Raw genomic sequence first — 11756 nt, 5'->3', positions numbered from 1 at the left:
AGATGATATTAAGTGTGCCAAGGTGTTTAGTGTGTGTCTTGTGTGCAGTATCCAGTGTAGTGTCCTGAAACAAATGAGGGGCTCGCCTATTTATATAGAGAGGAGTTTCATTCAAAAATGAGTACATTACTCACACGTGATTAGAGCTCAGTCCACTTGTCACACCCTAGGTTGACATGTTATGTGCATGTGTTAGGCAATGTGTCTACTTTGAATACAATGGCATTGATGCCTTGATGGTTGTCCACATGTTGCTTCATTGGCAAGATCAAGTTAGTTTGGCTTAGCCAGGTTAACTGGTTACTAATTGTTGTTGAACTTTGGTGGTTAGTTTGGCTTGGCTAGGTCATCTAGGCTTAGGTGAGCTCGGCTAGGTCGGTTTAGTCAGTCAGTTAGGCTTAGAAGAGCTTGGTCAAGTCAGCTTGGCCTTCTAAGGTGATGTGGGGTCAATTAACCACTTTTCCCCTAGCATGTTACCACTTGGCGACTTTTGACTGGTGGTCAGTTTTGGTTTATTATACTCAAATGAAAAAGAAATAAGATAAATTACTTGAAAATATTTCAATTGGTGATTGTAGACTATGAGATGTCAAAGTCATCATCAAATATATGTTTGAAATTGCTATCAAACTAGCATTAGTGATCATTGTGATCTTTATAAATGGTGCATGTTTGAATAGTGGTTCTCCTATCATAAAGATATTGCACTTAAACAATTTGGATTTGCTCACAATAAAAAACTATCCCAATCTGATTGAAATTCAAGGAGTTTTGATCGGGTGGGATTCTCCACAAGGCAAGGGACTTTTGTTGATGAGAGGCTGATGGAAGGAGCTATGATGGATTTTGTAAAATTTGATGTTAGTAGCAATAATGTTGTTATTGATCCTAGATGGGTAAGTCATCATTGGTGTGATACAAAAGGTCTAGGAAAGGTTGAGAGATTCGTTCTTTAGATTCTTACTAATGTTGTCCGATCTGAGGTATGTTGAGCCGAACACGCAGCAGATAAGACCCTGCCAACTGGACAAGGCCGGGGTGGAAGGATGAAGACGCGCACTGGGGTCTACAAGCACAAAGAGATATCAGAGGCCCAAGGAGATTTTCTCCAATAAGGCACTTTGATGCTCAAGTCAGTAAAGAGATGGGTAGTTGGTTAGGACGAGTTGAGGAGAACAGATTGGTCTGAATCGTGGTGAATGCTATGGATGCAATTGTGACATAAGAACCAAAAATCCTTTACCTCGAGGGGGAGATGCATTTAAATAAACGAGTGTCCGTGTTGTAGTGACATAGGGGCTTCGTGGGGTTATTGTGATGAGGTCGCCCGTCGAGGTTTTTGGGAAGCTCCGCCCTTCCCAGCGGGAATAATGTGATCAAGGTTAGAGAGATTGAGGTCCATGAGGAGGTTGGCGTTGAGGGGGCTAGAGAGGTCAAAGCCAAGGTGGATTGGAGGAAGAACGGGTTATCACGAGGAGATTTGGGGAGTGCTTTGCCTCGACTCTGTTTGTCTTCTGAGGACATGGTTCACATCCGGGTGGCATATAGCATTTCCCAGGAATTTGAGCTAAGGTGCCCCAAGATAGGTGAGAGGGCCACCTCGGCCCATCCCAGTGAGATCTGTATGTATGAGCACAGCCTAATCACTTGCCCTAGGTTTCCTTTGGACCATGGTGTTGTGACCATGTTGATGTGATACCATGTCTAGTCGGTCCAACTAATGCTGAAATATTTTAGGTATTTGGTCGGGCTCCTCTATTATTGCACAATCCGAGACATACAAATCACCCTATCAATGTTTAGGTAATTTCTCCACATGAAGAAGCACCAACAGGGTTACTATTACCTATTTGCAAAGACTAAACACCAAGGTGCTCGTTGGAGCTCTCTCCTCGATCAAACATTGGAATGAGGGCTTCTTTTTTGTGAGACATTAGGATGTCTAGCCATTCCCTTCCAAGCTAGTTGTCCGAGGACAAAGGAAAAGGCCCCTACTGAGGATGAAAAGTCGAGGGAGGAGGTAGCAACCATTAGGAGGATAGTGCGGGTGCACATTAAGGAGTATGCTTCACCAACATGTTAATCCATGCCGGGTTAATGTGTCCTTTGGCAAATCGGTCCCAGTCCGATCTGTTTGTTTTGTGATTAGATTTTGGCCTTCTTCCTTTTTCTCTTTTCTTTCTTTTTTTTTGACTGATGATTTTGCCTTGTGTATAATCCTACATGGATGGTGGTGATGACTGAGCAAGGTGCATGCAGGTTGTGGCTGCGAGGAAGGATCAGGCGGCGAGGGCCTCAACAACGCTTTGCGAAGATCACACCTCGATAGTCAAAAAGCTTGAGGTTATCCGAGGAGGTCGTGGTGGTGGACTCAAAGGAGGCCCCCTAACAACATGATCGTCAATCCTCCACCCCTTGGGGAGATGTTCCAGAGTAGGTTTGGTTGGGGGGGGGGAAGATGAGACTGGTGCGTATGTGTCGCTTTAGACAGTTCGGCTTACTAACACCCTAGAGAAGGAGGGGTGGCTGAGTAGTTAGCCCGTGGCATTATGTTGTCGGAGATTAAGAGGGAGGACAACAAGCATACTAGTAGCTTCTTGGAGAGATCGGCCTTGCACTAGATTGTGGTGATAAGTCTCTCTTCACTCTTCTCCTTTATGACTTCTTATGTCTTTGTTAAGTTGTTGTGCCTTTTTGCAGGCGGTGTGTTCAATTGTTGGTCTAGTTAACCATATGTGTTGCCTTTGCCGTTTGTTCGAGGCGAGAGGGTTAAGAACACCCAACTAAAGGTCGAGTTGTTCGAGGTGAAGAAGGTGGCGACAGAGAGGGAAGATGCCATCTGGAGCTGAGGAGTCGTGTCCACGATTTCAATGTGGCGCATGAACAACTGAAGAAAGCGGTGGAGGAGGCCGAGGCAAGGGTGGCTCGGGCAAAGGAGGAGGGTGCCTCTGAGTACAAGGCCTTGGTGGCCTTTCAAAATGAGTTAGATGATTACGCAACAAACTCCTAAAAAGAAGGGTTTGCTCGTGTCAAAGGCAGGTGATGGTGGTGGAGGAGGTCGAGGCAAGGGTGGCTCGGGCAAAGGAAGAGGGTGTCTCTGAGTACAAGGCCTTGGTGGCCTTTCAAAATGAGTTAGATGATTACACAACTGACTCCTGACAAGAAGGGTTTGCTCATTGTCAAAGACAGGTGATGTGCCTAATCAACTAGGTTTGTTTTTTTGCCCTTTGGGGTCTTCGGGACGAGGATCAACAGCAATAGGCACCCTTGGGGCTCGCATTGATTGCCCAAGTGCCTCCATCATCGTGATGGGGCAGTCTACCCTTTGTTGTAGGGCATTGAATTGTTTAGGGTCAACTTGGGCAGGTGGCTAAGATCCTTGGGGTGGTGAGATGCGGTGTGAGTGAGTCCCCTAGGATGGGGATTGAGCGCCTGAGCGGTCGGATATGTTTCTAGGCATGGTTGGTTTTGGTGCATGAAAAGAGAGAATAGGGAATAGGCTTTTTGTGTGTATCTCACAGACAATGCCAATATGATGTTGTCCAATTCGAGGTGTGCTGAGTCGAACATGAAGTAGATAAGAGATCCTACCAATTGGATGAAGCCAAGGGGGAAGGATGAATATGTGCATCAGGGTATGGAAGCATAGAGAGATATTAGAGGCTCGAGGAGATTTTTTTCAGGAAGGCACTCCGACGCTCGATTCAGTAAGGGAGATGGGTAGTCAATTAGGACGAGCTTAGGAGAACATATTGGTTAGAACTGTAGTGGATGCTATGGATGCAAATAGTGAGTTGAGAACAAAAAGTACTTTACCTCGAGGGGGGATGCCTTTAAAGACAAGTATTCGTGTTGTAGCTTGATAAGGGCTTCACGGGGTTATTGTGATGAGGTTGTTCACCGAGGTTTTCGGTAGGCTTCGCCCTCTTCGGTAGGGATAAGTCTCATTGTCTCTGTGCGACTTTGCGAGGTGGGAGTGTAGATGCATGTTGACATGGTCCAAGGACTTTGGCCATGGAAACATCCACATAGCACCTTCGGCCAACTAGGACACCAACCAAACACTTACAATCCGTTTGGTTATCGAAAAAGGGATGTTTGTTTTAAAAGAAACACTGAGATTGGAAAAGAAAAAAGTGGGACACCTTGGCGGAGACTAGCATGTTATCGTTAGATAATTTCCTATTCAGAAAATATGAGCTCAGGTAGACCTATTTGGTTGGGCTTTGCCTCTTTATCAACAAAAAATGTGCATGCCCGAGCTCGAGCCTGACCTGACCATCGGGCCTAGATCTTGAGCCCGAGCTCGACTCTTATATAAAGCCCAAAGCTCAAGCCCGAGCCCGATCTGCACGCAAAATGTCCTATTTTCAATGTACTGTTATAAACTAATATTATATTAATTTAGTATTAATTAATAAATTAATAAACTAATTTATATTTCTAATAGTAAATTAATATTTAATAATAATTTAAGAAACACACACACACACACACACATATATATATATATATAACATAAATGTTTTTTTATTATATGTAATAATATCGGGCCGGGCTTATTTGAGAAAGCTTGAGCCTGACCCGAAAAATGACCGGTCCTGGTATTTAATGCCCGAGCCCGTGGGCCTGAAATTTTGTCAAAACCCAAAAAATAACAAGTCAAGCCTAGCCAGCTAGTCGGGCTACCCAACCCATGAATAGGTCTAAGCTCGGGAAGTTTCTCTGCCACAACACCTTTGCAAAGGGATACCATGTCATAAACGCAAGGGACCAACATCGAATGGCATTTTTTACCAAAAAAGGTAAAATTGAAATTTTAAAATATTATATAAGTTGCGTGCTATCACATAAGTTTTAGCAGTGCTTTCAAACCGTTGTTAATCTAGACAATTAGACTATTCGGCCCAAGGTTTAGGCAACAACTTTCGTTTCAGCTTTAATTTGTTCCTTGGCCAAAAATCATTGACTTGGACAACAATTTTTTACCATAACGAGTTGTCCATTCAAATCGGACAGTCAAACCACTGACCCGAAAACTGATGGCCAAAGGCCCAAAGCGGTTCCAATTCCATATTGGGTCGGTTTTTTAAAACATTGAGTTTTAGTCTTTGAATAGTTTAATTATTTTATCCTCATCAATAAAGTATAGCTTTGAATAGTGTTTTCAACCCGCCATCGACCCGGTCGATTGAACCATTCGAACTGTCACCTAGTCAAGGTTCTAGGTCCAGTTCAAGTAAAACCCGGAGAAATGCCAAAAACCGTCTGATTCGAACAATTGGATTGTTGACCTAATTGACCCGGTGACTGGGTCGCATGTTGCATACTAACAAAGATTCAAAATATCAATATGCCCGATATGGCAATAGTGGTGTATTGAGTAGTATTGATAACTTTTTTTTTTTCAAATTTGGTTCAAAGGGGTCGGTTGAAGGTCTATCCAACCTTTGAACCAGTCAAGACCCCGAAACACCCCTTGTAGGGGTGTATTGGGAAGCCCCCGATATGATATATATCGGCCGATACGACCCGATATGTATTGATACTTTGAACCTTGATACTAACTATGTATGCAAACTTCGAAAGTCATAACATTGCACTCTGATGTTCGATGAGATGGCTTTTTTTTTATTTTGATTAACTTTTTGAGATCTATACGTCTCAAGGGTCGTAGCCTGCAATTTTAATATTTTTATAAATAAATTAAATATATATATATATACTGATGTGGCACGGTCTGAACCGTTCATCTGGCCGGTGGGACCTATGACCCACAACCCGGAGGCAAAAACGGTTCGGCCTCCGCGTCGGTTTGGTTTTGAATTTCAAAACACTCTCCCGTTTTGTTTCGTCCTTGGTTATTGGTGGTTGACCGAGGCCATTCCAGCCAGATCCAGATCCAGCTTACATGTCAGGAGGCAGGCTGGACCAGTGATGAAGGGAGTCTAATAATTCTTCTTTCAGGTTAGCACTACCGAAGCGTCTAAGCCGCCGTGTTTGTACTTCATTCCGCGTGCTCGGTATGACATCTGGGCCGGTTTCTTTGTCCTGCCAACCAGAAAACGAAAGCGGGTGAACGATCAGAAAAAAAGAAGATTAGATCGATCTATGGGCCATGGGTGGTAGATTGGAAGTCGTTCAAACGGAAATTTCACTCCTTCTGGAAATGGGTGCTGGATGGAATCTATCCAAACCCCTGTTCAGTTTAGATTAGCTTTTGAATTTGAGAGCTTTACAGGTAAGAAGGAAAGCAGTATGAATATGGATTTCCTTTTTATACATTCTTTTCTAACAGCATTCGCTTTTAAACCAAGAAAACTGAAAACCAACCCGCGATAGAAGAAAACTATATCATCATCATCATCATCATCATCTATTTATAGTCTCCTCGGGGCGCGCCACAAAAGAGAAACCCAGTTCGGTAATACAGAAGAAGAAATGGTTCATCCTGAGCACAAGTTTCTCCCGAAGAGAATTATCCTAGTGAGACATGGAGAGAGCCAAGGTAACCTCGATGGCTCCGCCTACACCACCACCCCTGACAACAAGATCCCTCTAACCCCTCAGGGCCTCAACCAGGCCCGTGCCGCCGGCGAAAAGATACGTCGCGTAATTTCTGATGATGGGCAATCTCAAAATTGGAAGGTTTATTTCTACGTTTCACCATACCAACGGACCCGTTCGACCCTCTGTGAGATCGGGAGGTCGATCCCAAAGAAGAGGATTATTGGGGTACGAGAGGAATGCCGGATAAGGGAACAAGACTTCGGGAATTTTCAGGTGGAAGAGAGGATGAAGGCTATTAAAGAGACCAGGGAGAGGTTCGGACGCTTCTTCTTTCGGTTCCCGGAGGGCGAGTCCGCTGCCGATGTCTTTGATCGAGTTTCAAGTAAGAATCTCTCTCTCTCTATTAACAATTCAGTTTAAGGCTCAAGATTGATTGATAATTATATACGCACAGGTTTCTTGGAGTCGCTGTGGAGGGATATAGACATGAATAGGCTTCACCGTGACAGCAACGATGAGGTCAATCTGGTGATTATCTCACACGGGCTGGCTTTGCGAGTCTTCCTAATGAAGTGGTTCAAGTGGACGGTGGAGCAATTCGAATACCTAAACAATCTGGGCAACTGTGAGTTCCGAGTAATGGAACTGGGACAGGGAGGGGAGTACAGCTTGGCTATTCATCACTCGGAGGAAGAGCTTCAGGAATGGGGACTCTCTCCTGAGGTGATATCCGACCAGAAATGGCGAGCCAGCGCCAACAGGGGAGACTGGAACGAGAAATGCCCGTGGTACCTGGATGCTTTCTTTGATCACCTGCCGGATTCCGATGAAGAGGAAGATGCACGTAGCCATTGTAATGGTTCTAACTTGGATGCTTGACCATTAGGCTGCTTTGCAATTGGGTGTCACTCGCTTGCCTTGTTTGATCCGCGTTCTTTTCGCACTGCAACTTGTAAATGATATCTTCATTCAGTGGAAATCATAATCCTCCAACCACTGTAACTTTTATAATCCATAATGCGCCTTTGCGTCCTTTGTAAGCCTTTTCAAGTGTTTTGGAACTTGATCCCACAGCTAACATTCTATAGACCCTTTCTTTCACCTCTCGCACGAACATTTCAGTAGAAATTCGCCATTTTCATTCTATAAAATTATTGAGACTTAACTGCAGTTAACGACAAAGAAATGAGTGAATTAGAAGGAGAGCAGAGACAAAAAAAAAAAGGAGAGAGAGAGAGAGGATGCATCCTTGGAAACTTACTGCCGATTTGGTTTCATGTAACAAAAAGGGAATTGATTGGTTCAAGACTGCAATGTCACTGCTTCAAGATAACCCTAAATATTGTTTAACTACCGTTAAATTTCCTAAAACCATATTGGTCAAAAAAAATCCTAAAACCATTTAGGATGATGTGATGAATTTCTATTGGAAGGTTCATGTGAAAGGTGAACCAGGGTCCATACCATATGATGAGGCACAATCCGGCTGATCTCAGCTGTCAACGATCTTGCCTCTGAACTGAGTGGCAGGGACCTGAAACGGAGGGAGAAGAGAAGCTCCGGGGAGAACCCGGCGTAAGGGCTCCGAAGCTCAAGTTAGAGTCTTTCAAAGGCAAGATAGACCAGATAGCGCAAAAGTTAGCATACCTCGCTCCTAGGGGGTAGGAGCCTTTTATAACCACCTCGCGCACTCACTTCCAGGCCTCCGTCAGATCGGGCATGATTACTTCCGAACTCCTGCCGGTTCGGATGTCATTTCCTCTGGCCGGACAGAACCGCCACTACTTTTGTCGGAGCCGTCTCTGCGGCTAGTGACGACGGTGGCAAGTGGCGGTTGCAGGAGGCCGTTTGAAGTGCGGCTGTCAGGCGTCAGATCCCAAATCGGCCAGGTGCGTCGCCTTTGGATACGGACGTCCTTGGTGTCAGGTACGTTTGGTCAGCCCGGTGTTTCGGAAGCGAAGTGGAGTGGCGAGCGAGATGTCTTGAGTTCGGTTTGGGGAGTGTTCCGAGCTGCCATGGGCCAGCTCGGGTCACAGCTTTGTGAGGCTTGGGGCCGCGTAGCACTATTCCAGTCCCGCTGCCTTGTTGGTTCGAGGAGCCATCTACATGAAGGATCCAGGGCTCCTCATCCCAGTTCGCGCTTGGTCTAACCAGGAGGGATGCCACACTGGCTGCTACTTCACGGGGTTCGGACTCGTTTGGCTTGGGAGCTCCGAGTTCGCCCGAACTGGGAATCTCGGGCTCGACTGGCTCAGGGGCTTAGAGGCTAAACGTGCATTCTGCGATAAAATCTGCCAAGGCTTGAGCCTTAATGGCAGTTCTTGGCTTGTACTGGAGATTGTATTCGCTGAGTTCGATGGCCCACTTCGTCAGTCGGCCGGAAACCTCGGGTTTGAGTAAAACTTGTCTCAAAGGTTTGTCGGTCAGGACGATGACGGTGTGAGCCTGGAAGTACGGGCGGAGCTTCCGTGCTGCTATCACCAGTGCATACACTAGCTTTTCTATCTGGGGGTACCTTGTCTCAGCTCCCTGCAAGATTTTACTAACATAATATATGGGTCGTTGGACCCGGTCTGCTTCCTTTACTAGTACCGAACTGACCACCTCATCGCTAGCCGAGAGGTACAGTTCTAAGACTTCGCCTTCCTCGGGCCGAGCTAAGGTTGGCACACTGGCGAGTTAACCTTTTAGCTCGTCAAACGCGAGCTGACAGTCTTGGGTCCACTCGAACCCTTTGCCTTTGATTGCTTTGAAGAAGGGTAGGCAGCGATCTGCCGACTTGGACATGAAGCGGCTTAGAGCAGCTATCCAGCCGTTTAGCCTCTGAACTTCTTTTATTTTTCGAGGTGGTCTCATATCTAGGATGGCTTTTATCTTGTCCGGGTTGGCCTCGATACCGCGTCGATTGACAACGTAGCCTAGGAATTTGCCCGAGGTGACGCCAAAGACACATTTGTGGGGGTTCAATTTCATGCTAAACTGACGTAGGATTTGGAAGACAGAGTCCAAGTCATTTATTAGTTCTTGTGAAAGCCGTGTCTTGACGACCATATCGTCTACATAACACTCTATCTTTGTGCCAATCAGGGGCCGAAACAGCCTATTTACAAGTCTTTGGAAGGTCGCCCCGGCATTTTTTAACCCGAAGGGCATGACCTTGTAACAGTATAGACCGAACTCGGTTATGAAGCTGTTTTTTTCCTCGTCGGACTGGTCCATCCGGATTTGGTTGTAGCCTGAGTAGGCATCCAGGAAGCTTAGCAATTCATGTCCCGAGGACGCGTCCACTAGGCGGTCGATCCTAGGAAGGGGGAAGCAGTCTTTCGGGCAAGCTCGGTTCAAGTCGGTGTAGTCGACGCACATGCGCCACTTGCCGTTCGCCTTTTTCACCAGCACAGGGTTGGCCACCCAGCTCGGGTAATGGACTTCCCTTATGAAGTCTGCCGCGAGGAGCTTCTCGACTTCCTCGTCGACCGCCTTCCAACGCTCTGGGGCTAAGTTCCGTTTCTTCTGTCTAATGGGTCTGACTAAAGGGTCAGTGTTAAGTTTGTGAGTTATAAGACCAGGGTCAATACCGGGCATATCGGCCGCGGACCATGCAAAAATATCTAAATTTTGGAGTAAAAAACTTACCAGTTCGGTCCGTAGGGGTTCTTTGACGGAAGCACCAATCTGGAGTGCGCGAGTTGGGTCCATAGGCGAGGTTGGGATCGCGACTGTTTCTTCTGTGGGCAAGGCTCGTTCTTCGCCTTGTTCCGCGGGCCGCTCCAGATCGAGGTCGTCGGCTGCCTTTGTCTTTTCCTTTAGGGCGGCAACGTAGCACTTGCGGGACTCGAGCTGGTCACCCCGCGCTACCCCCACACCGAAGTCCATAGGGAACTTCATGGCCAAATATTAGGTGGAGACCACCGCCCGCAGGATATGCGTGATTGGCCGCCCTATTATGGCATTGTATGGGGAGGGGGTCACAACCACCAGGAAGTCGTGGTTGAGTCTGACCGCACAAGGCCACGTGCCGACTTCCACAGGCACCGTTATTTTTCCAAGGGGCCTGACTTCCTCTCCACTGAAGCCCACCAGGGGAGTGTTAGCGGGCTTTAGTTCGTTCCTCGGCAGCTGTAGCCGATCAAACGCTGATTTGAAGAGGATGTCCGCCGAGCTGCCCGAATCTACGAGTACGCGTCTAACCTCGAAGTCGCTGATCCTTAGTTTAATGACAAGCGCGTCATCGTGAGGGTAGCGAACTCCTCGCGCGTCGTCTTCCGTGAAGAGGATTGGCTCTTTGGTCTTTGGCCTTTTTGGAGGGTTCCGCTCCTCGAGGACCGCTTCGCGAACTGAGGTCCGGGCTGCCGCCGATGTACACCCCGCTACCACCGAACCTCCCACAATTACATGGATGGTTCCCCGAATTGGCCTCTCTACCGGAGGCTGTCGCTGCAACGGTTCGGCAGGCCTGCTGCTAGTTTCGAGGGTGTCTTTTTCGTGCTCGCCTGGTCGATCCACTTTATTGCTATTATTGTTGTGCTGTACAAAGTTTCTTAAGTATCCGCGACGGATGAGCCCCTCTATTTCGTCTCGGAGGTTATTGCATTGCTCGGTACTGTGACCATGGTCCCTATGGAAACTACAATACAAATTCTTGTTTCTTTTGTTCAGATTTCCCTTTAGGCGAGGTGGCCACTTTACGTACGGGGCGTCCTTGATCGTCATTAAGATTACGGTTCGCCTCGTGTTCAGTGGCGTGTAATCCGTCCGAACTGGCAGGGGAGCTCGGAACGACTGGTTCGGTTTTGGGTCCCGGGCCGGGTTTTTTCGGTCGGCTGAGTTAGAGGGCTCGCCATCCCTCTTTCTTTTCTCGTTTCCGCCCTCGGTCCATTGGTTGATTTCCTCCTCCGTCCTCATCAACTTGTCTGCGAGCTTGAGGAACTCGGCCACGGTCGCGGGCTGGTTTGCTACCATGTGCCATTTGAACTCTTTGTGCGTCACCCCTCTTTTTGCTGCGGCGAGCTGCACCGCGGGGTCTAACCGCGGTATCTGTAAGCATGCTTCATTGAATCGTTTGATGTAGCCCCGTATGGGTTCTCCTTCCCTTTGGACTACCCCAAAGATGCTTTCCTCTGCTCTGGGGCACCGTTTGCTGGTGACAAAGTGCGCAGTGAAGACCTGCACGAACTGAGCCCAACACTTTATCGACCCGGGGGCCAGGTTCCTGTACCAAGTGCGGGCTACCCCCTTGAGGGTGGTGG

The 11756-nt window shown here is 47.2% G+C and overlaps 1 protein-coding gene across 1 annotated transcript; it reads left to right on the top strand.

The window, feature by feature from the left end:
• The first annotated feature begins 5939 nt into the window (after window positions 1-5939).
• On the top strand, window positions 5940-7597 carry LOC104586867 (Phosphoglycerate mutase family protein). Its single transcript, XM_010244239.3, has 2 exons — window positions 5940-6892; window positions 6965-7597. Exons 1-2 carry the CDS (start codon window positions 6442-6444, stop codon window positions 7387-7389), a joined length of 876 nt encoding a protein of 291 aa, XP_010242541.1. The 5' UTR covers window positions 5940-6441; the 3' UTR covers window positions 7390-7597.
• The last annotated feature ends 4159 nt before the right edge of the window (window positions 7598-11756 follow it).

This window comes from Nelumbo nucifera, chromosome 3 (genome assembly GCF_055504915.1).
Source record: "Nelumbo nucifera cultivar China Antique chromosome 3, China Antique-T2T, whole genome shotgun sequence".
NCBI lineage: Eukaryota > Viridiplantae > Streptophyta > Magnoliopsida > Proteales > Nelumbonaceae > Nelumbo > Nelumbo nucifera.
The sequence above is the reverse complement of the archived record's forward strand: the minus strand, read 5'-3'. Positions and strand labels throughout refer to the sequence as shown.